The sequence below is a fragment of the Chenopodium quinoa genome, unplaced genomic scaffold (genome assembly GCF_001683475.1).
Source record: "Chenopodium quinoa cultivar QQ74 unplaced genomic scaffold, ASM168347v1, whole genome shotgun sequence".
NCBI lineage: Eukaryota > Viridiplantae > Streptophyta > Magnoliopsida > Caryophyllales > Amaranthaceae > Chenopodium > Chenopodium quinoa.
Window position 1 is genome coordinate 20,860,545 of NW_018742204.1, and position 26,904 is coordinate 20,887,448.

At 32.3% G+C, this 26,904-nt stretch overlaps 1 protein-coding gene across 1 annotated transcript; it reads left to right on the forward strand.

Moving 5' to 3' along the window:
• The first annotated feature begins 21,239 nt into the window (after positions 1–21,239).
• On the forward strand, positions 21,240–24,802 carry LOC110722782 (protein indeterminate-domain 2-like). The gene is given in 5 exon segments (XM_021902079.1): positions 21,240–22,156; positions 22,255–22,532; positions 22,534–22,652; positions 22,778–23,103; positions 23,659–24,802. Coding segments are annotated over 5 exon segments (1,668 nt in total). The 5' UTR covers positions 21,240–22,008; the 3' UTR covers positions 24,456–24,802.
• The last annotated feature ends 2,102 nt before the right edge of the window (positions 24,803–26,904 follow it).

A 26,904-nucleotide genomic window follows, 5' to 3' on the forward strand; every position in this document is an offset into this window, starting at 1 on the left:
AAGTTGTCTGAATAGTACTTTTTGTGGACTATCACGAGTGTAATGCTACCTTTTTACCATCCTATAAGTTTCAACTTCTGGAAAAAGCTGACTCTCTAATGGTACATTATAATGTATCATTATGTGTAGGGAATATTTTAAGCATCCCACACTTGAGCCCCACTGTGATCATACACTTAAGCATGGTGACATCCAAAGGGAAGGAAGCTAGAGTAAAAGAGTCACCAACAAGTTTTAGGAACTTGTAAATCGTTCACTAGGTGAAGGTTTCACTCCTTCACGGTCCATGATATCGCTAACTCCATAGTGTTTTGGAATCATGACTGGATATTCGGGGATGAAGGTACAAATCCAAACTAAAAGAGATTGAATCTGCCCTAAAAATAGGCCTCTACTCTATTCTTCTCATATTCATGTGCGCTTTCTTACTAACATACAATCAATAGGTTAACCCTAAATATGTTTAATCTATGTTGGTTAGTTGAATATTAATGCACAAACAAAACTATTATTAATGATCACTTGAATTATAATCATATTAGCCTAAACAAGATTATTAATAATCTTATTAAGCGTGATTACAAGTACAAATTCCCTTTAATCATGCATAAAAGGCGTGATCAAGCAATAACAATAATAATATATATCAAGCAACATAATATAACAACAATCATCATCATCATCATCATGATAATATTCTCAATAAAGCATAATAATATTAGCAAGATCCCAAACATGATACTATCAACATTAATAACAAATCCTACCATGTCACTAACATGGTACTAACATGATATTAGAAAATAGGAAGCAACCTAAACATGATACTAAAATCATACATGATATTAGAAATATTAGTTATTACCCTAAACATGATACTAACTAGGAATCATAAATACATCCTTACTAGGAATTAAAATAATCAAAGCATGATTTCTATATCAAAATAATAACAATTATATTACTTACTTGGATGCCTCGTATCTCTTTCTAATAACAAAATATACACGTTAGTAACTTCAAGGAAAATATTAAACAGTAAATCTAATCAAAGAATTGAAATAAGTTTTGGGACTAAACCCACATAAATTATCAACCTTTCACGTCTAGGGCGAAGGAAACTTCGAACTTGGCTAGTTGTGTCTAAAACTAATGTATGCGGAATTTTGCAAAAGGGAAAGGTTTAGAAAAAGAATAGAGAGAGAGAGTAAGTTTCTAGCTTTTAGAGAGAGAAAGAATTAAAGAATTCTAGGTGATATGAAAACGGAGGTCAAGGACCCTATTTATAAGAAAACAGTCTGAAAACCAATAGAAAAGAGTAAGAATTTGAATTAGATTAAAATTGGTTATGTCGTTTGGCGACAGGCTCTGTCGTTTGGCGCTGGGACAGTTTTTTGCGAATTTTGTTTTTATCATCTCTTTTGATCCAAAATTCCAAATAAGTCATATAATATGTCGTTGGAAAGCACTTTAAGTCTACTTTATAACCCAATTAGAATAAGATTAAAATCTTTTGTGGAATAAAAGATATGGCCGAAATAGTAGGGCGGTGTCAATTTTGGATAGAGTTTCGTATTTATTTCATATCTTTTTCGTTATAGCTCGGAATTAATATTATAATATATTATTGGAAACTTCCATTTCGCACAGAACAAGGACTCTCAAGAAGAGAAGTTTTATTCAAATTTGAATTCTTTAATTTTATCTTTTCAAAAAGGATAATTAAGATCTTTTTGAAACTCATAGAATCTTCTAACTAAATCCTAATTAGTTTAGGAATATAATAGAATTAAACCTTTGGACCTTCCACATAATCATTGGGTCGTAGGTAAAATCCGGTTTGGGCCCAGTTTAGTATTCTGGCCATAACTTCCTCATTATTCATCAGAATTGGGCTTATAATATATCGTTGGAAAGGTTTTTTCAAGTCTCACCCAACTACACTATTATTGAACCCTTATCATGGAATAACTAAACTGAATTGGACGTTTTTTTTATAAATACAGTAAGAAAAGATATATTTTCAAAAATAGAAAGAAGTATTTTTATTAAAACAACCGCATCACAAGACTTTCATACTTCACATTGTTCGATAATCAAATGACGTGAAAGATATTCATCACTAGGTTTGGTTTTTGGGGAGACACATTTGGGTGTCTACATTATGTATCATTATGCTTGTATAATGTGAAGGATTTATGTCTTCGCCAAGTGCAATTACTAGATATATAATGGATCAAATTATGGAAATAATTAAGTTCGTTCTTTTGGGTCATCGTATTATCATAGCTAGAGGTGCTTACGATCTTTGGGCTAGTAAAATAACCTAAAGCCCAATTGAACGGATCCTATAAGATCACACAAAGGGCCTACATTGAGCATTAGAGAAATGAAAAGTTTACACTACACCCTGGTGTAGCTTCTGCTAACTACACCCCATTTCCCCAAGTGACGTTATTTGGTTATTTTTGTGTTTACTTTCTTTTTTTCTTTTTTTATTATATACCATTGCAAGTTATTCAATGTTTTGAGTTTCTATTCCATGTAAAAATTATTGTACTCGTATAAAATAAAGAGTGTGAAGAGATTTCCATGGTATCAATTATAATAAAGCAATTGATGATCCTTTGTTTCAAAAAACTAAAAAAGCAATTAATGATCCAAACTCACAAGCAATCAACTCAATAAGCAAATTGCAAGCCTAATCGAAGCAATTACAAACAAATTGCAGTTGTTATGGCAGCGGTGGTGGCGAGATGATGATGGTTATTGCGGCAGTGGTGGTAGCGGCGGCAGCGAGACAACAGTAGTGGTCGTGGGGGCAATGAGGCAATAGTGGTTATTGTGGCTTAATTAGTTGAGTGAGTTAGAGGGGGGAAAGTGCAAAGGATTAAGAAGCAGGGAAAATATAAAGAAGCTCAAATCACCATTAATAAAGCTTGCTTCTGATTTTAATGAGAAGTGTATAATTTTTAAATTTTTTTATAAACAGTATACTCGTATAATTTTATAATTGAACATATAATATTTTAAAAATGAACATATTTATTTAATAGTTGTAAATGAACATACAATTATCTATAATTGAACATATAATACTTCCAAAATAATGAACATATTTATTTAATGGCTGTAAATGAACATACAATTATTTATAATTGAACATATAATATTTCAAAAATGAACATATTTAATTAATATTTGTAATTGAATATATAATATTTCAAAACTGAACATATTTATTTAATAGTTGTAAATGCACATACAATTATTTTAATTGAACATTTAATTAAGGAGAATTATTATAGATGAAAAATGTATAAAACTTATAATTTATGTACTTGTTATTGAAAATTTTTGAAGGTCTCCTTATTGTAATTGTAAGAATCATTTCTATGACAACTACAATATGACACACACTCTTATTGAAATTCCTTATTAAATTTGTAAAAATAATTACTTCATGATATAATTGGGTGCTTTAATTAGTAGTATAAAATGAACTTTTAACTATATGCACATGTTCATTTTAAAATTAATGCATTTACTTGTTACAAAAGAAATGATCATGAATAAGAATGAAAATGAACATATATTATTATATAACTGAACATATATTATTATATATTGCAAATGACCATGGAATCAAAGATATTAATCGGCTAACATGAAATATATATATATATATATATATATATATATATATATATATATATATATATATATATATATATATATATATATATATATATACAAAATTAAGTCAATATAGCATCAACTAAAATTTGTTTCTATTCACCAAAAATTCGTTGCCAACTCTATTTAGCAACAGGTTGGAAACGAAAATTTGTTGTTGCTAAAAGGTTTGTTGCCATGGGATTTTGGCTACCAGTTGCAAATCAATTTTGTTGCAATATTGCATCCATTTAAATATAATTTCCATGATAGTTGTTTTTGGTGCATTCGTTGCCAAGTTTGGCAACAGATTCCCATTGGTTGTTGCTAAAATTAGCAACAAATTATTAATGTTAGTTCCTAAAATACCAATAAATTATTAATGTTTGTTCCTAAAAATAGAAACAAATATTAAAGTTGGTTCATAAAAATAGCCACAAATCATAAATATTGGTTGCTATCAACTTTACGAGACAAAAACTCAATCCCTATTAGCAATTCGATCAGTTCAACCTAAACCTGGCCATTACCAATCCGAAACCTCACTCGAGTCAACTCGGCTTGACTTTGCATGTAAGGCTCTTTGAATCCCCAGTCTCAAGAATCACAGTTGGTAGGCGTCGAATTTGTGACATCAAAGTCACATGGTGAATCTCTTACCAATTATACCAAGTATCATTTGTTTACTTCTATGCATATAATTTATAATAAGTGAACGAAATATTAGAGACGAAATTGAAAAATTTGTCTCTAAATTAGGGACAAAATTAAAAATTTGTCTCTAAATTAAAGACGAAATTGAAATCCGTCTCTATTTGGTCATCATAGCAACAAATCATAAGAAGAGTGTTTTCAAATAATTTTATACATAATAGCAAAAAGTGGCCTACATGTAAATTAACAGCAAAATGTAACACAACTTGTTTTCAAAGGCAAGAAATAAAAAAAAAATGTTATAATCTAGTAACAATAGTTTAGACGACTTGTTTCTAATGGCAACAATTCAAAAATTCATTGTCTTTGTTTGTTTCTAAATCAATACAAATAAAATATTTGTTGTCATAGTTTGTTATTAAATAACAACAAGAGTAAAATATGATGCCATCTAGTAACAACTAGTAAGACAATTTGTTTTAAATTGCAACAAATCAAAAATATGTAGCCATTAATTATTAAAAAACTAAATGATAAAATATCACTTTTAATTAGGCAATGAAAAAAAATTATATTCATTGCTATTTAGCAACGTTTTAAAAATTTGTTGCCAAATTTAGTTGCTAAAAAGCTTTAATTTTTGTAGTGTGTATATATATATATGAGAAAAGACAAATATTGAAATTCAAAACTGAAATGAATATCTATTATTTACAATTTACATTTCAAAATCTAGAACATTTTAATAATTAAAGAGCACACCACAAACTCATATAACTCAATTGTAATTGTAAGAATCGCTTCCATGAGAAGTACAAGAAATTTGTAGCAAATATTTGAAAAAGATACAAAAATATGTTTATCATATATCAAAATTCTAATAAATGTAATTTAATGTGTATTTGATCATATAGTATTATTTGATTGAACATTTACCAATTAAAAATGAACATTTATCAAAGAATTTTCCACTTCAAAATATAAAAAGAACGAGCCTTAATATGTGAATGATCATGTTCTAATATATAAATGAACATTAATTATATTAATAATCTATTAACATGTGAATACCATCGTACTAATATATAAATGAACATTTACCAAATAGAAAATGAACATTCATAAAAATAGAGTTTTTCACTACGAACTAAATTTAAAAATCTATACTCATACGAAATAGATTAAATTATCCAAAAATTGCGGCAATTAAACTCTTTTTTAATATTTTGAGTCCAACAATTTTATAAACTAATATCACACCACAAATTTATTTATTTTCCCTTTTTTTTATTTACAAAAATAAGAAAAATTATATATCATGCTTACGTTGATACATTATCAATTGGATGTTTCTTTTATTTTCATGAAAACACAAATGCAACAAAAATCAGTAAAAGAACTAGGATATTATACTTGTGTTTTCGTTTCAAAAATCAACAAAAACACTTATAATAATTTCGATTTTCGACATTGCTTTAGTAATTTTTCCAACAATTGTGTAAATTTGCCTCATATATTAGACATAGTGCTTGACTATCATAGAGAATTATAACTCGTTACTGAAATTTATTTGCAAATATTGAAGATTTTGATGAGAGAGAAAATGAGGAAATAAAATGAAGAAAATGAAGAGAGAGAATTTGAATGGTGGTTCATTTTATTTTATTTTACATTTTATAATGTAGTATGTGGGGTATAGATGGTTACTATAGCAACTTGCTAGTGGTTAGTATATGGGAAGTGAGGAATTAGTGGGAGGAAGGGTAAATGGTACCGTTTTGCATGGGAGTGTAGGTAGTAGACCCTACACAGGGGTCTAGTGTTCGCTAATTATTATAGGAAGAGGCCCATGATGGGCCTTCTCCCTCTAGGTGGCCGGCCATATGGAAGAGTTTAAATGGATTGGGCTTGCTTCCTAGTCTAGTTAAATAGACTAGGTGCCTAGGGTTAGCTGAACATAACACTCAGTGATCATAGTTCAAACCCTAATTAGCAAACACATGCCAACCCCTCAAAAACCATCTTTCACTCTCGCCCGTCCTCCTTGGTGTGCACCGGTGGTGCGTGCACGGTGGTGGTGGTTTGTAGTGGTGGCAAGTTGTCCACAAAGGTGGTGATCGTGGTTAACCGCCATCACTCGACCAATCTAATATTGGTAGACGGCTCATTCGAATCCCGTGGACTAAGTGGAGAAGCAACGCTTGGGGCTCTATTATCTCCCTAATTGACAGTCAATCGCTAGTGGAAATCACGCGTTGTATTGTGTGATTCTTTGTGTTATGCTTGTAGATCCTGTTTAGGTGCAAATGAATATGATTTGTGAAGTTCCGCATTAAAGTACCTAAAACCCTACATAATGTACCACTAAAGTATAAGTTATCTAAATAGTATTTTTTAATTGCAAAATTTTCATCCTATATGCGCTGAAATCAATAGGTGCTATGCACCGAGACTTAACCGCACGTCAGTGCCTAGTGAAGATGTTTTGTTCCTAATTTAGATTATGCTTATGTCGCCTACTAATGTTATTTCTTATGGAATAATTTAGGATTACTTTTAAGGTTTTCTTATGTTATGTAAGGAATTGTTGGGTGGACGTACAATTATTAAGTGCTCATCATATTGATCAGACTACCTAATTCAAGCCAATATGTAACTCCATTATTGAGATATTTTGTGAGATGAGTGTTATATCTCCTTTTTTTTTTATCTCTCATGTTTATCCTACATGAAAGCTAATAAGAAAATACTATCCCTTACCCTGTGGACGTAGGTCTAATTTCACCGAACCACATATATCTACGTGTTCATCTAATCTATTATCTATTTTGTGCTCTCAACTTTATGTTTTATGTATTGATATCTATATTCACATATCAAACACATCATCTAAATCAATTGATCCTAGTATATTTCCTAACATAAAGTACTCATAGTAACTTATTCAATTGGTTTTAAGAGGGGTTTTTTATTAATTTTTTTCCCCTCTTTTGGTTCCCAATTCTTCTGGTTTGTTAGTCTTTTTCACGAACTTTACTCGGAGCTAGGGATTAATTTTTGTCAAACCTAAAATTGGGATTTCATTGTACAGTATTGTATATTTGGAGCTGAATTGAATTAATTTGAGCAGAACTGATCAACCGAAATTCTGATAAACAAGTCCAAAAGAATATGACTTTTATTATTATTGTTTTTATTTTTAATGTCCCAAACCATTTTTATGTCACCTAAAATGCAATTCTAGTTGTCCATCTAATTCTCTTTTCGAATAAAAAAAAATAGATAATAAAAATTTAAACGCATAAAGAAGGAATTTCATCCAAAAAGTCAAGTATATAAAAGCTCCCCACAAAATAAACACAATTTTTTTTATGTGCGTCCTGTTGTACCGTACGACAAGGATTACTTGAGTTTTTTGGTCAAGGATTACTCGAGTTTTGTGGTCAGGGGTTACTCGAGTTTTCGAGGTTACTTTAGTTTCTCGTTAAGGGGTTACTCGAGTTTCCCGGGTTACTTGAGTTTCTCGGTCAGAGGTTACTCGAGTTTTTCGATCAAGGGTTACTCGAGTTTCTTGGTCAGGGGTTACTCGAGTCACAATTTTTGTATGCGGCTTGACCGAGAAACAAAAATTGTGACTCGAATAACCCCTGACCGAGAAACTCGAGTAACCCCAAACAGAGTAACCCTTAACCGAGTGAACCCCTCGAGTAACCCTGTCCGAACAACTCAAGTAACCCCTAACCGAGTAACTTAAGTAACCCTGACTGATCAGAAACTCACGTAACCACCCTATCTAGCAAAAAAACTCGGGTAACCCCTGTCGTATGATATGGCCTACTGCATCAAAAAGTTGATGCAAAATAAAAGGGCAGATCAACAAAAAGGAAAAGAAAAGAGGAAAGAGCGAGGCAAAGTAAGTTGAGCTAGCAATATAATGTACAGTTTCATTTTCAATTGAGTGGTTGATTGTATAATAATCATTGCAACATAAGAAATTAATGGAAGATATATTAGCTGGATGGTAATTAGTCATTAATGTGTTTAGTGGCATGTCTAATCTCTAATTAATCATGTTTACTACTAATCTCTTTTCTTCAATTCCTTATCTTCTGTATGATGCTAATTAATTCGTTCGTTCAAAGGCAATTGATCACTATTTCAACTAAAAAAGGACATCATGTTCTTATAGTGTATACAATGATTAGTTCAATTACTTTAATGCACTTTGTTCCTAATAATACGTTCTATTACTTCAATGTACTTTAATTTGTTCCTAATACTTCATCATACGTCAATATGATTTGCATGAGCATGTGAAAATGAAAATAATCTTAATTAAGCTGACAACTAGCTACTTGTATAACCTAATATATACTCGATCCAAATAACCAAAATAAATACGAGTAACTACATTTAGAAATTGTAAATTTAGAACAAAATCTTACTACCTTCGTTAATTGTTACCTGCAACTTTGGAATATTTTATATCTCTCAAATAATACCCCAAATTAGCAAATAACATTTAACGGAGGTAGTATTTAATTTAAGTATTAATAGTACCAATAATTGAACTTTTTTATTTTCCCTAATGATGCTGGTTGAAGAAACGCAATTCTTACAAGTATTATGTAGTTCATTGCAAAAGTAATGTGAAATAATGAGTATTGAAAACCTTTAGAAAGACAAGAAAGCTGGCTCCCATAATCAATCAAATAAAGAGAATTAAGCATCTTATTTCAATTCACGTCGACGACTAATGAAGTGGAAATTCAATAGATAAAATTCAATAAAACCCCACGGCAAAAAAGATCCTCCCCTTTACTTTAGATATTGACTTTAGTTTAAATTGGTGGTTCACAGTTAATTTCATGATTTACTTTTGATTTGACTCTCATCAATTATTGAATTAGTGTGGATGATAGGCTTATCGCGTACCTAACAAAAATAACCTAACTATTCCTTCTAACTGTGTAGTAGGGCAAGTAAGGATCGAATCCCAAGAGACTATGGTTCATTCAATTAATCAGACTCAATTAATCACTAAGCACGTGACCAATCAATAATGGATGATAATAATCAACTAATTTATTAAATAACACAATTAACTAGAGGAAATATTAATCAATAAACTAAAGCATCCAAGATCAAGCATCACCACGATTATGATTGATAAACTAATAAATCTACCCCCAATATATAAATCAATTGACAAGAAGAAAAGCAATCCCTAATAATAATACCAAAGGTCTCTTCCGAGTTATCAATGGCTTCCCAAATTAACTATCAAGCCTACTTCCGTGGAATCAAGCGAATAAGGGACATTAAACACCATGCCTAGATTCCTAATTATTCAATCATCTACTTCCGTGATGATCTTCAAACCCTTAATTGAAATAACCTAATCCCGTTAATACCCAACTTCCGTTGCAATAAGAACAAAGGGATGATAACAATACTAATTATCCCTAATCTAGTATTGGCATAAACACAATCAATTAAGCATGTCAATTGGGATTATTATTGGGGAATTTAAAGATCTACTTTATACATCAATCATAATCGGGCTTAGCAAGATCCCGGATTAAGGAAACTACTCACAAATCATAATTAAATCAAAAACAAGATCTAATAGAGAACACATAATTAAAGAACTATAAAATAAATAAAAGAGATGGAAAGTAAGAAATACCAAATACTTCAATTGATGATCTTGAATTCTTGAGGAACAATTAATAAAACTAGGATTAAAGATTGAAATTGCTTAAGAAAATAAAACTAGGGTTCTTGAGAGTTTTCTAGGGCTTAAGGAGAAAACTAATGAAAAACTAACTGGCTAAAAGTTAATTACAAAAGGGTATTTATACCCCCAAAAGATAATATTTCGGAAAAATAAGAAAATACGCGTTCTTGAGCTTTGCCCGGTCTGACCGGGCGGACCTCGCCCGATCGGGCGGAGGAAGGCTGCGTAAAATACGACAGTTTTCCTTCTTTGCCCGGTCTGACCGGGCGAACCTCGCCCGGTCGGGCGCGCGTAACACGTTTCCAAAATTGCATCTCATAACTTGATTTCTTCATCGCCCGGTCTGACCGGGCGAAGCCTGCCCGATCGGGCATTCCACATAAATTTCAGTTCTTGGCTATCAACTCTTCCGAATCTACTAAAAACACGTCCAATTGCCTAGAAACGCTTCATATTCCTGAAAAGCTTACTAAAACAATCGAATACACTAAAGAAGAGATTGTTAGCAAGAAATAGCTCCGTAGAGCTCAAAACCATACAAAATCATGCAATAAAACCGGGGAAAACCATTGTATAAAACACGTATATCAAATTCCCCCAAGCTAAACCTTTGCTTGTCCCTAAGCAAAGCAATGAATAAATAAATCAATACTTCACCCCAAAAGCAATTCAAATCAATAAATACGATTAAAGGTAAACTCGACAGTTATGCATCAAAGTCAACCAATCAAATCCATCTAACTACTCATCCTGTCTGACAATGGTCAAATAGAGCAAACCACAAGAGCATATAGAATTCAAGACTAGTGTTCACACACTCAACTCTCATTTATGTGGCGAGTAAAAGATATACTCGATCGCTCTCCATCCAACTCCTTTAAATGTGAACAATGCCCTCCCAAACTCACGCACTCGTGTGTTTTAAGAAAACAAGCACTCAACCTAGCAGTCGACTCGAAATATATCAAATCATTCTTTGCATTGGAAAACAACTAATTTCACATTCACACAACTCTATGCACAAAGGTCAGAAGGTCTTCAAAGCTTGTAATGTAAGGCTAGGGTAAAAGGTAGGAAATATTTGGGAAAATGTAAGAGTAAAGCTATGCTTAAGGGAGCCAAAATCCTAATAAATAAAACCAAGGTCAAAATAAATTAATGACCAAATCATCTCCAACACAACTCAACTCTACCAAAAATTCACCAAACATCCAATTATATTAAAAATTTCCAACACTTAAAATTTCACTCATATATACAAAATATAAAATTATAGAACTTGAGTGAACAAACAAACTTTGAACTCTCTTTTTTTTTTTCTTGAGCAGCCTTCAATTAGAACACTTGAACATTGAAACAATTTTTTTTTCTTTTGCTCTTTCTTTTTCTTTTTTTTATCTCACATTGGAATTTTTTTTTCTTTGCACAATAAATTTTCAATTTTTTTTTCAATCCACAACAATAAGAACAAATAAAAAACTTCTCAAATCCACCCAAAATTGTGCAAATTACATGCACACTACAACTCCCTCACCTCACTCACTATTAGCTCCCCCAAGCCAAGCTTGGGACTAGTAACCAATGGGGCTTAAATAGGCTTGTAATGTGGCAAAATAAACAATAAAAGGGCACAAGCAACAACATGGGTAGCAAGAAGGGAACAAATGTATCTAATATCGTCTGAAGGCCACCTAGAGGAACAAATGCCTTCGTCCTCCTCAATGTGCATATTAATGAGTCATGCAAACGTTACTCAAAGTTATAAACCAATACTCAACTTCATTGACATACCAGGAACTAACACACATTCCTAACCAAATCAACTAGTCAAGCACTATATTCACAAGTAGTTGGGCAAAATTGACTCATGTTAAGACATCCAAGCAATCAAACATCAAATCATGGCTAACCTATCCACAATACTCGTCATCATATACCAAGAATTAAAACAATTTTCATGAATGGGGCACAGGGAAGCATGATTTATTATTCATTGGATCGTATTTTTTTGTATGTTTTTTTTCTTTTTCAAAGCAATAAAATCTAACCTAGAAAGCAATAAAATCTAGACTATGAAAGAAATAAAACTAAACTGAATACGTCAAAAAACAAAAAGAGAGAGAAAAGAAAGATACCTTAATCCAAAAATCTCCCCCAAGCCAAAATCAGACAATGTCCTCATTGTCTTAAAGGGAAGCTAGTAGTCAAGGCGACTACTACTTATCATCATCACCACAACAATGTCACCAAAGCCTCGAGGATTTCAATGCATCTCTTTGGAACAAATTTGGGCAAGAATGAAACAAAGTGTTAGTGGGAAAAATATAAAAATTGAGTTATGCGTACTATTCTGATCATAACTTTTTTTGTATAAATTATAATGCAGTGATTCTAATTGTGTTGGAAAGTAGACTTGAAGAGCTTTCCAACGATAGGTCACACGCAAAAATCCGATAAGAAACGTAAAAGTTACGGCCTGTTGAACTTGAGCAGTTTTGCTGATCCGTACGCGCGCCCGATCGGGCGAGCTCTGCCCGAGCGAACCCGAGTACAATCCAGCTTTCTTCTCCTTTAAAATCGAAACCTTTCTAGATCAAAACCTACACATATAGAAACTCCCACAAGAATAAAATATCCTCTCCTTACCTCTCTAAAATAAAACAAACGAAAACACAAAAATTAGAAAAGACTAAAATAAAAATAATGAAATACGGGTTGCCTCCCGTAAAGCGCTAGTTTATCAAGGTCTTAAGCTTGACCATTCTCCTTCCATCAGAAGAACTTAACGCCTTGAGTAACTTATCATACGCTCCTGCAAACATTTCATTAAGCACTATATAGGGCTCAATTGCAAGCACAGTAATCCTTACATAGAAAAGATTAGGAGCACACAAAGAAAACTCAAGGTAAAAAGAAAAATCAAAAGAAAAAGATGAAGATACACCACAACCTTCTGCTTCCTCCGCTAAAAATTTAGAATTAATAGAACGAACATGGAGGTAGTCTTGTTCTGTATCATCACCCAATAACGACTCTATTATTTTACGCTCACGAATAAGTTCATTACCAAAGGAAAAAGAATTTTCAACCATTGGTTCTACAACCAATGACTTTTCAACCAATGGTTCTACAACTAATGATTCTTCTTCTATTGGAACCAATGATACCTCAACCACTGATTCTATAACCAATGACTCTTTAACCATCGGTTTTTCAACAAATGATTCTTCCTCCGACGTATTATACAAATTATGATAATATTCATCATGAATCCTCCAATAAATTTCATTTAGAACAAACTGTTTTTCAGAATAATCATATACGAATGGAAAGATTCTAAAATCATCCGGAGCTCGAACAAAATACTCACTATAAGGGCAATCAGGGTTTTCATGATAAAGATAATAACAAGAACAATGGCCAGATGCAAGACGTGACAATAAATCATCCATCTCCAAGGCATGTATATCATCAACTCATAAGAGAAAAAGAAGTTAATAATAGCCAAAGCAACAAACCAAAATCTTAGCAAAAACGAATCACAAATAATTAGATGAAAACCGTTAGTCCCCGGCAACGGCGCCAAAATTTGATAGGCTTATCGCGTACCTAACAAAAATAACCTAACTATTCCTTCTAACTGTGTAGTAGGGCAAGTAAGGATCGAATCCCAAGAGACTATGGTTCATTCAATTAATCAGACTCAATTAATCACTAAGCACGTGACCAATCAATAATGGATGATAATAATCAACTAATTTATTAAATAACACAATTAACTAGAGGAAATATTAATCAATAAACTAAAGCATCCAAGATCAAGCATCACCACGATTATGATTGATAAACTAATAAATCTACCCCCAATATATAAATCAATTGACAAGAAGAAAAGCAATCCCTAATAATAATACCAAAGGTCTCTTCCGAGTTATCAATGGCTTCCCAAATTAACTATCAAGCCTACTTCCGTGGAATCAAGCGAATAAGGGACATTAAACACCATGCCTAGATTCCTAATTATTCAATCATCTACTTCCGTGATGATCTTCAAACCCTTAATTGAAATAACCTAATCCCGTTAATACCCAACTTCCGTTGCAATAAGAACAAAGGGATGATAACAATACTAATTATCCCTAATCTAGTATTGGCATAAACACAATCAATTAAGCATGTCAATTGGGATTATTATTGGGGAATTTAAAGATCTACTTTATACATCAATCATAATCGGGCTTAGCAAGATCCCGGATTAAGGAAACTACTCACAAATCATAATTAAATCAAAAACAAGATCTAATAGAGAACACATAATTAAAGAACTATAAAATAAATAAAAGAGATGGAAAGTAAGAAATACCAAATACTTCAATTGATGATCTTGAATTCTTGAGGAACAATTAATAAAACTAGGATTAAAGATTGAAATTGCTTAAGAAAATAAAACTAGGGTTCTTGAGAGTTTTCTAGGGCTTAAGGAGAAAACTAATGAAAAACTAACTGGCTAAAAGTTAATTACAAAAGGGTATTTATACCCCCAAAAGATAATATTTCGGAAAAATAAGAAAATACGCGTTCTTGAGCTTTGCCCGGTCTGACCGGGCGGACCTCGCCCGATCGGGCGGAGGAAGGCTGCGTAAAATACGACAGTTTTCCTTCTTTGCCCGGTCTGACCGGGCGAACCTCGCCCGGTCGGGCGCGCGTAACACGTTTCCAAAATTGCATCTCATAACTTGATTTCTTCATCGCCCGGTCTGACCGGGCGAAGCCTGCCCGATCGGGCATTCCACATAAATTTCAGTTCTTGGCTATCAACTCTTCCGAATCTACTAAAAACACGTCCAATTGCCTAGAAACGCTTCATATTCCTGAAAAGCTTACTAAAACAATCGAATACACTAAAGAAGAGATTGTTAGCAAGAAATAGCTCCGTAGAGCTCAAAACCATACAAAATCATGCAATAAAACCGGGGAAAACCATTGTATAAAACACGTATATCAGTGGATCATTTTGAAAAATTGGTTCACTTAACAATTATACTTATATATTTGTACTCGTATAGTCGTGTATACTAACACGTATTGCCTTATACGGAATAACAGTTACAAATACTACCCCCGGTCCAAATTACTCGTAATTTTGGGGTATTATTTATGAGATATAAAACATTCCAAAGTTGCAAGTAATTTGGACCGGAGGTAGTATTTTTCGATCGAGTAGTAATTTATAAAAATCACCAAAGTGATTAAGTGAACACACTAGCTAGCTAGCCTTCAAGTTGTGCATGCAAGTGACACCACTTAGCTTGCATTAATATGCTCCTCACCTTTATGTTTGTCCAATTTTTATACGTTAAGAAGTACAAGTAAAATTAAACATTTCTTCTCTTGTAAATTAAATTACATGAATATGCTTCATACATTCACATTTAAATTAGGCCTATCTTAACCTAACTTATTATCATGAAGAAAACAATAGAATTCATTGTCAATCAGAGTTTACTTCATTGTTTGTCTCCATTTGAATGATTTTTCTTTTTTTTTTTCAAATAAAGCTAATAGGCATAGCTATTTTAATAAGGACAATAGAGATTTACGACATAAGTAGAATAAATTATAATATATGCAGTGCTTTGGTGTCGGTCTTCTAAGCATTTGAGCCTTTTTTTTTTTTTTTTTCTATTTTTGCAATATATAGTCTCAATTATTATTTTCAAAAGAAGAAAAATAAATATGCCCTACTTTGACAAAATAAATAGGGATATGAAAGTGCTTTTGATGTTGCGTCAGTCATCAATTGATAGCCATATGATATGCTTGTTGTCTTGTTGATGTATTTTTGACGGTTGATTTTTATTAAAAGTCCATAACCCACATTGCTCGTACTTTTGTTTTGTCGTAGTCATAAATTAATTAATTGATTAACATGAAACATTTATTTATTAAGCTAAAAATAGGATTATATATTACAAAAATGCATTACAATAATATGACATCCCCACACTTAATTTAATCGTGCATGAAAAATTTAAAATTTGTGGACCTTCATATCTTGATTCTTGAGGTACAACTATACAATATATTGACTTTAATATCTTTAGATCTAGGTTTTGATGACTTCATATTAAAGGGGAATTAAAGAAAAACAAAAGAAAACTTTTTGTTTATACGTGTTTCATTGTAGACTTTAGAGTTTTAATTAGGTAGAGTCATGTAGATTAATTAAGGGGAAATAATATCGAAAAAAATAATAATAAGCTATAGCTAGAAGACTTAATCTATAAGAATATGAATAGGATAAGTGGATAAAGAATGAATTTGGACTAAAAGTCTAAGGTAGACTATAACAAAACGTTTGCCACAATTGTGGGTGCAGTAGCTTTTGACAATACAAAACAAAGTTTCAAAATGTGTAATCAATATTTGTATTTAATACTAGAGATTAATATGAAGAAAAAGGTATATATGAAGGTTTTCATAAATATCTTATCAACAATTCACGTTTAAGAATTAAGCACGGACGTATATTATATAACTTTGGAAGTAAATATTATATCGTTTATTAATGTCCATGGTAATGTGAGTCCATATTCAAATACGTCACTTTCTTCAGAATTACTTTGTATGACTATCCTTTATCATCACTTTAAATGTGATATCCGTAACAACAACCAAGTGTTGATAAAATTTTATTAGAAAAGCCCCATATTTACAATAAACTTATGTAATTAGAGATTCATCAATTTATTTGTTTTTTTAATTTACTAATTTCAACACATTTTTACATAACTTAATTAATTTTGAAAGTTACATAACTTAAATCATTATTATTGAACTTAAGTAAATATTCCATATTACTCTATATTTTCTTAAAATTAAGTAAGCATGACCTTATACTAAATACGAAATAAAATTAAAAGGTACTCAGTACTTTGTTGCACAAGATATTCTCTAGATTTTATGAACGGATTTCTTTCCATTAAATGTGAGCAGATTTTCATGACTCAATTATTGTCAAGCCAAGCCAAAAATAATTGTTTTTTTATTAAAAAAAAAAAACTCCAACAGATGGTTTGAGAGAGACAAGCTAAGGGCAAATACAAAAACGAAAAAGAGTAGATAATGAAGCATTAAATATGAAGACTTACTGGGCCAATGGGCCCCAAGGTGACGGGCCATGATCCATGGATCTAAATACAGATAAAGAATACTGCTACGTACTCAGGTACTACACTGCATGTTGTGTATGTAACACTTCTACAGTTTTCTTTTGGGTTTTTTTTGCCTAAAAGATAAAGATCCCAGTTTATAACGTTTTTTGTAAAAAGGTAGGCCAGTTACCAGTTGGCCAAAGTGAAATTAAAAAAAAAAATGGTCGCTGTAAATCTGAGTCAATGCACGCAATGATGCGTACACAGAAAAGATAATGCTGCCTTTTTGGTTGTACGTCCCATTTTAAGTACTTCATCTTATCCTCACCACTCTTTTTTTAATCTTACTTGACTCATTATTACTATTTCTTGCTCCCCAAGGCCCATATAAATATTACGGAGTAGTGTATAAAAAATTACAGTGATTTATCAATGTAAGGTTCTGTTTTTATATGATTATTTCAGTTTCTTTTAGTTCAGCTTTAATAAGTTCACTTCACTTCAATTCAGCTCAGCTCTTAATTTCCTTTACTTTTAAAATATTCATTTCAGTTCAGTTCAGTTCAGCTCTAATACGGGTCTATTCTCATAGACTGAACTGAACTGAACTGAGCTGAACTAAATTGAACTGAATATTTTATAAGAGAAGAAAATTAGGAACTGAACTGAATTGAGCCGAGTTGAACTGAACTGAAAATAAACGTATGAGAATAGACCTTAAGTTCAGTTCAGTTCAGCTGAGTTCAGTCAATGAGAACAAGCCCTTAGTGAGATAATTACTCCCTCTGTTTCTTTATTTTTGTTCCTATTGTTAAATTTTGGATTAAATTTTGAAAACTTCGACTATAAATTATCGTAAATTTATGAAAGATAGTATAGTCATGAGTGGTCTTGTTAGATTCGTCTCATTGTATATTTTATTAATATCACGTTTATAAAAATAAAGATATACAGAGTAGTTTTAAGACACATCTATTTTTTATAAAGGTTGCTCACCCGTTTCACCAAAGCTTAGCTTCGACTACATCCGGATCCGACTCGGGTGAGTCTCCCAACAAGAGTTTCTGCATACGGTGAGGCTCGAACCCGAGATCTCCCTTAAACGACATCAAATTGCTTACCACTTGAGGCAAGTCTTGTTGGTAAAATTACAGATATGTGTATGCTTTGATACTCTATAGGTTCACAACGATAGGGCTTTGATTATTTATCAATGAACTCTCACCGACTTTTAATACAAGTAAAAGAGTTTAGTTATTTATTTACGCTCTGTTTGGTTTGATGTAAAAGGGTTTCATAGAAAATGAATTTTTTTTTTCCCATTTTCCTTTGTTTGGTTTGTTAAGGGTGCAAAATAATTTTTCCAAGGGTGGAAAATTCCATCCTTAATAATAGAAAACATTTTCCTTCCCAAAACAAGGGAAGCCATATTTTCCTCTCTCCTCTTTACCTCTTTTTTTACTTCCCTCTCATTCATCCTTACATTTCCACTCTTTATTTTTTATTTTTCTTGGAATTTTTTTTGTATGCAACCAAACAAAGGAAAACTAACTTGCAAATATGTTTTTCCTTAAAAATATGTTTTTCATGAAAACTAATTTTCCATTGAAAATGTTTTACATTAAACCAAACGGGGCCTTAATGTGTAATAATGAGCGTTAAGTATAAACAATTTTTTTTTTTCCACAATCTATTATAGATGTTGATACCAGTATACAAGCGAATTTCAATTTATTTTGGGTATATGGCAATCCTATTAAATACCTGATTTCATTCTTCCCAACCTTAACTCAAAATTAACATATAACACCTTTATTTTAATTGTTTTCAACTTTTTTTTTTTTTTTTAATTATCAATTTTAACTTTATTCATTATTTACATACTTCTCTTTGATCACAATAGCTATGTGAAATCACGTTGTAATCGCCTCTATGAACAGTAAACAATTATCAAACTTTTTATAGTTTTACTTCGTTAAAAATAAAAAATAAAATTAAGTAAATGGTGAGATTAGTAAGCGTAAAAAGAATCATTATGAGTAAAATAACTAACCTAGCTAGTGTGTTTTAACCCTACTGGAAAAAAGGATAACCCTGTACAAAGCTTAATTATTATGCGATAACAATATATTAGTCGCATCAATACGCAAAAATGAATAGAGTAACTTGACATAATCGACATGTTAGGACATACTTGAGAGTTGTAACCCTCTTTAATTCTTTATACTTGCTTTTAGGAAATATGATTTATAAGGTAAAAGTATAGTCTGTGTGTTTTATAGATGGAAAGTTAACGTTTTATAAGTAAGTTTCAAAAGTAGAAATTACTATTATGGAGTATGATAAACAACTCTTGTCTTTTATATTAGGTAAGTCGCCAAATGAAGAGCTTTTGAATGTGGGAAACATCCTTAATTGGTAGTAAAATGAATATAATTTGAAGATCATAGGAAAGAAAAAAAAACCTAAATTCAAAGGACAAGATAAGAGTGAGAGATAATTCAGATGGTTAGAGTTTCCCTCATAATTTTAGAGGATCTTGAGATAGATTCTCGTCATTCGTGCTTGTGCCTTTCTAAACTAAAAACAAGGGCCCTGTTTGGTAGTAAGGTTATTGGGGGTATATTAACTTATTTGACTAACTTTAGCTGATTGACTAGTCAAACAAGCTAATACAAGTGTTTGGTAGTAAGCTTATTGAAAGAGCTTATTCCACTAAATAAGCTCTTTTTGAAAAAGCTTATTTTAGGAGCTTTTTCAATTAGCTTATTCATTAATTATTGTGAAATGACACTTATAACCTCATTTAATTTAAAATCCTATCTAAACTACCTACTCCAAAATTAGCTTATTGGTCATTTCACATACTCAATCACCTTTAAACTATCAGCTATTTACCAAAAACTTTTATATAATCAGTTAATACAATAAGTTAGTCAAATCAGTTAATAAAATCAGCTAGTCAAAATCGGCTAACTCAATTAGTTTCAGCTTTCAGCTTTCTCCCAAACAGGGCCAAGGGCAAAATACTTCTTAAAATAATAATGTTATCCAAAATTCTTCAGCCGAAGTTTTCCTAAATTGAAATATGACGTGCTTTCACCAAAAAAAAAAGTAATTTTTTAAATGCTTAAATATGTGGTTTTGATGAGATTCATTGTCAAATCTTAGGTATCAAATCTAAAATTTTAACCAAATAATCTAATTAATATATATGAAATACGGAGTAGCATATATTTAATTTGCATGTATACACAGGTGTTTTTATCTTATAAAAATGCAAACACAACCTTTCATTAGCGATCTACAAATGTGTTTTTACTGTAGGAAATTTACATAGACATCACAACCTCACCCTTTAAGTAGTGATAGAGATGTTCTATGTACTCCGTATTATATAATTGGCTTATGATTGATTCATTAATATATGTTGACATTTTCGTTTTTAAAAGAGATTTACTCCGTACCAAACTTAGCAAAATGACTCATATTTAATTATTCAATTTGAAATATCCAAATACTTGAAATCACTTGACTCGATTTAACTTAATCAGAACCAATCCAACTTGACCTAAATGGACCCAATTAACCCTACAATCAGTGTTTTTAATACCGTTTATTTTATCAAAATAAGCATATTATTATTAACAATATAATAGAAGAGTAACTCGACCCACCCAAAATTACCTAGTGTAAAAAATTGACACAACACAATAAATTTAACCCGAACATAAACCCATCCAACCTCATCTAAACGACCCGTTGGCCACCTCTGTAATGAACCAACATACTACGACAAATCGGTGCCACGAAACACCGATAGGGCCAAACACAAAGCCATGTTGCCGACGAGTTACCCAACGGGTTGACACGACACCGTGAGAAAATTCGAGTAAATCAAAACTCAATAAAATAACACAAAATAAAATACTCCATTTTTCACCTCTACCCACGTGCCCGTACTTACACACACAATTTTTTTCATTTTACCCCCTTCATTCATTTTCATTTTCTTTTTCCTGTTTTTTTATTTCCTTTCCAAAAAATTAAAAATCTATTTTCTCTCTCTTTCCTTGTTTTTTCCTTGTAGAAGACCAAGAAATGCATAGCAATTAGCAACTCATACTTGTTGACAATTTTGCAGAATTTCTCTCTTTTTTATTTTCTCTCTCCTCCATTTCTCAAGCTCGCTGTCTTTTCAAAAATCCCCTTTTAACCCTCTAAAATTGTCCACTTCTTCTTTGAATCTTTCCCTAAATATTCCCAAATCAATTGCTACTTCAACCTCTATATCTTACAATTTTAGAAATTCCCCCTTTTTTTTTTCTTTAAAAAAAACCCAAAAATTTCCCATCAAATCCTGCTTCTTCTTCGCCGGAAATCTATTCATTTTCCGGCGAAATTTCTGGGTTCAACAACAAAAAGAAGAAAACCCAGAAATTATTACACCCTTTTATGAATTTTTGAAGTAATTTATTAAGAGTAATTACTCTAAATAGTAGTAGCGTTGGCTAATTTTATCACCCAGTGTCATGTTCTTCTAGTCAGAGAATCATCAGTGCAGGGACCAGCTGGTAGTTGGGAGAAAGATTTTTATTTTTTTTTTTTTTTTTTTTGGGAAAGAAAATAAAAATTGAAGTGATAAAAGCAAATTGACTGGTAGCTGTTGAAGAGAGAGAAAAGGGGAAAAAAAAATTTTGAGTGTGTTTTTTGTTTTTGTTTTTTTCTCTCTCTTAAAAAAAAACCCTAAAAAATATCCTGTTCTTCCCCAAAAATAATTTGGTGATGCCGGCAGATTTGGATGATTCATCGGCTAAAACCATGTCAAATAACACAGGAGCTTCTGGTGAAGCTAGTGTTTCTTCAAGCGGTGATCAAACAGAACCCTTAAAACCCCCAACTAAAAAGAAGCGTAATCAGCCTGGAATGCCCGGTAATCCTTTGATTTCACAACTTCCGTTAGTCATTTTTGTTTGTGTTGTTTGAATGGAATGATTATTGATTTGTTGGTTGATAATTTTGAATGAGTAGATCCGGATGCTGAGGTGATAGCGTTGTCGCCGAAAACTTTAATGGCGACGAACAGATTCGTGTGTGAAATATGTAACAAGGGTTTTCAGAGAGATCAGAATCTTCAGCTTCATAGAAGAGGGCATAATTTGCCGTGGAAGTTGAGGCAGAGATCGAGTAAAGAAGTGAAGAAAAGGGTTTATGTTTGCCCTGAAATTAGTTGTGTTCATCATGATCCTTCTAGAGCTTTGGGAGATTTGACTGGGATTAAGAAACATTTTTGTAGAAAACATGGTGAAAAAAAAATGGAAATGTGAGAAATGTTCTAAAAAATATGCTGTTCAATCTGATTGGAAAGCTCATATCAAGATTTGTGGTACTAGGGAATATAAGTGTGATTGTGGCACTCTTTTTTCAAGGTTGGATTTTTGTTTTATTTTTTTTTAAATTTCTAAAGATTTTTTTTTTGGTTGTAAGAGATTTTTATTGGTAATTAATTTTGTGGGATTTATTTCTTTGTTTGTTTTTGTTGATGAATTGACAGGAGGGATAGTTTTATTACACACAGAGCATTTTGTGATGCTTTAGCTGAGGAAAGTGCAAGAAATCATCCTAATGGTAAGAATAATGCTAATAACAATAGCACTAAGATGGAGATTGAGTCAAAAGCTTCAGCTGTAATCGCTTCGCCGCCACCAGCAGCAGCACCGCCGCAGCCATCAGTGGCACAACAGATGCCTCCTCCGTCGCCATTGCCTGCTCCTCGGCAATCAACACCGCCACCACCACCTGCACCGACGCAGTCAACTCCAATTTCTGTGACTCCAGCTACTACTATGGTGTCATCCGTTTTGCCTATTCAGAGTTCAGGTATATTGACCATTTCTTAAGTAGGAAAACTAGGTGGTGTCATATTAATATTTGTGTTTGTGTGCGTGGTTCTCTGATATGCTCTTTATTTATTTTTTTGTTGAATTGGATGATGAGTTTGGTTGTCTTTCTCTAATTTTGTTTGTTCTTAATCTTTGATGATTTTTCTTTGGATTTAGTTTATTTTGTCTGTTGTTGATCTTATTTTTTTCCTTTTTTTTTTGTTTTTATTTGGGTTTTAGATTGGATGCTTATATATTAATGCTTACTTAAAGATTGTATTAAAGCTACATATTTTAGTTAAAAGATGAAAACAGAGTGCAGTTGGGTAGGAGATTAAATGATTTTAATATCTTTAAACTTTCATTAAAGGGGCAGATCCAATTGATTCAAAAGTGTTAAGAGTGGAAGAGTTGGAAAGAAAGGGGGAGATGAGAAAGGAGACTATGATTGAATTTGACTCTTTTACTTTTATTTAAAGTTCATTTTTAGTGCAGATAGATAAAAAGGCCATTGCTGTTTAGTGAAGAAACACTTTTTCATCTTGTTTTACAGTTCAAGGGTTGCCCGAAAGTCATACTCCGGTCTCGGAAAATGTACTCCCTCCGGTGTCTATGGTCACAGCTGGGTTAAATGGTAGTGGAAGCAGTAGCAGTAGTTGCAGTTCTAGTAGTGGTGCCAATACTAGTAGCAGTGTATTTGCTACCTTGTTTGCTTCTTCCTCAGCTCAACCAGCTAGCTTACAATCTCATGCAAATCCGGCTTTCTCAGACTTCATTCAAACCATGACTCAACCCGAGTGCCCTCCATCAGAACTTCCCCAATCTGCACCAGCAGAACCCATTTCACTTTGCCTGGCTACAAATCACGGGTCATCGATTTTTGGGCCTGCTGGTCAAGAACGAAGGCAGTATGCTCCGCTTCCACAGCCAGCAATGTCAGCTACAGCACTGCTTCAGAAGGCTGCTCAAATGGGAGCAAATGGCGGGTCTTTGCTTCGTGGACTTGGGCTTGTCTCATCGACTTCATCTGCTGGACCCTCAGATAGTCTTCAATGGACTTCTCGACAAGTTGAGCCTGAGACTAGCCCCGTCCAATCCGGCCTTGGGTTGGGCTTACCTTGTGATGAAGGGTCTGGATTGAAGGAACTAATGATCGGAAGTTCTTCAATGTTTGGGCCAAAACAACCTACCCTGGACTTCCTCGGATTGGGAATGGCTGCCGGGGGAAGCCCAAACGGGGGTCTGTCAGCACTAATCACATCAATGGGGAACGGCCTTGATGTGGCAGCCGCGGCTGCTTCGTTTGGAGGACCCGAGTTTGCTGGTAAAGACATTGGAAGGAGCTCATGATATGAGAAGCAAAGGGAGAAGCTAGATTGTACAGAGCATCACTTAGATGTTGCAAGAGAATCAGATATAATTGTAGGTGGGGTTACTTATTTGCAATGTATTATGCCTATAATTAAAGACTTAAGAGGCAGTTGGGGTCTTTTTGATAAATCTGCTGCTTTTATAATGATAAAAAAGGGCTATAAAATATGTTGTACTATGTTGTAATTCAACTACTTCTGGTTAGAAACTTTAGACAAATCCATTCCCCCTGTTAAGTATGTAAAGGGGGGAATTAGTAAATTCATGAATCAAGTTCTATCAATTGTCCATTCTCTGCTGGTTGCTTAGCTGCTACTGTTACTTCATGGTTGTTGCAATTTCTTTTTTACGCAATATTTTCGAAAGATACGGTGCAGTTTTATTACTATACCTTTGAAAAATACAGTAGTTCACTACTAAACAAGGTTGGTCTGATGGTGGGAGCTGCACTTGGTGACTTGAAAGTCCCAAGTTCGAATCCCACCGCTAGCGCTTGTTTTGACGCTTACCTTCCCCCGCCCCCCTCCTAGTCTCCTGCCCATGGGCAGATTCACTGTGTATCAGAGCTTCACGGTAGCAAGTTTTCTTCGTGAAGTTTAAATTCAGTGGCAAATTGAAAATAGAGCTTTGCTGAAATCTGGTTGATTGCAAGTTAATGTTGGCTAAGTGGCTCTAACAGACTAACATCTACTATACTGCAATGTATAACCTAATTAATTGGTCTTAAAATGTTTTAAGATCTCCAACTTTAGATTTATGTTGAGAAGAATGAATTTTGAAGTAGTAGTAAATTGTGTAAATTTGGATGGGTATCTTAGTATTGTTGTGCCTAAGGCGTTATAATTTTAGGTTTTCGTATTCGGTGTTTTAGATTTTACTTTATTTTATTTTTGGTATACATTTTATTAATACTAATACATCAATATATTATACTAAAAGACAAGCGCCTCAATGTGAGGATGACAAATGTCACTCTCTCATTGGCTTATCTTATTTATAAAATGTATCTATATAATTACTGTTTACATATTCAAGCAGAGTTATTTTTGTTAAACTTCAAACAATAAAAGCAAGTTTCTATACATGCATAAGATTTTCATGATTTCCTAACATAAATATTGATTTAATTTTTTATAATAAATATATATACTTTCCAATACTACAAATAATCCATAAAATCTTTCCAATCTTTATTTATAGTTAAGTTAAAGAATAATAACTAATTTGAAGCAATGTGATTAAAGTGACATAATTAAGGAAACAAATATTTCGTATTTTGAAAGGCTAATATTGTTTTTTTTTTATGAAAATTAAATAAAATCGATAATATTTAGTTTGACGTCAATTATGAAATCAATACAAACATTTAAAAAAAAATCAGATGTACAATAAAATATTGTGCACCTATTATAAAAGCTACCCTGTAATGAATGAAAGTTATTTATGCTTTATTGATAAAATTAACCAAAATAGTCTACAAGTTATCCTAAATTCAATTCAAGTAATCGGATGAATACAAAAGTTTTTGATAAAGATACAAAATAGTGTAAAAATTACTTTTATCGTTTGTTGTACTCCTTGACAAATACTGAATGCTGAGCCGAAATGTTGTCTTGGAAAAAAATACATAATCTTGAACATAAATTTAATTTTAACCGGCCTTTCATTTTTTAAACAATGTCTTTTACAATGACCTTTTGTTTTTCTTGCATTAAAAAAAAAAAAAAAAAAAAAAAAAAAAAAAAAACTGAACCAGTAACCAATCTAAACAAGAACAAAGGGATAGATATAAAATGTATTATAACTATTACTCATGTTTTAAATTGTAATATTCGTATTAACAATGCTATTACTTATGAATTTTTTTTAAAAAAAAACTAACATTTTGATTTAAAAATCGTGCATTACTCATGTACAATACTAGATATACAACAATCATGTACAATAATTTATGTTGTTTTATACATAATAATACTTTTAAATATAATAGTATGTGTATATAATATAATATTTTTTATAATATAAAAAAGTATATGTTTATAATATAATATTTTATAACACGTGTCCTCCATACCAAGTGTAGTCCCAATCACCACTACACCAATTGGTTGTTGGTGTAGTACTGGTGATTGAAACTACACTTGGTAGGGAGGACCTATGTGCTCCCCTGCAACAACAATCGGAAGGGGAGTAAAACCTAATAACTAATTTGATCCTCAAATCTGGATTAGCCCAAAGGGTGAACCAGATAGAACACCCAAAACTCAATGCATATATGACGGGAATTAACTTATCCTTTATCTATCTTATATAAAACTCCAAAGTCTAATTTTTTTTTTCAAAATATAATAATAACATTTGTAAATTTTTGTTAATATGAAATATATAAACCTATCAAAATGTATGTGCTCCCTTGCAACAACAATCG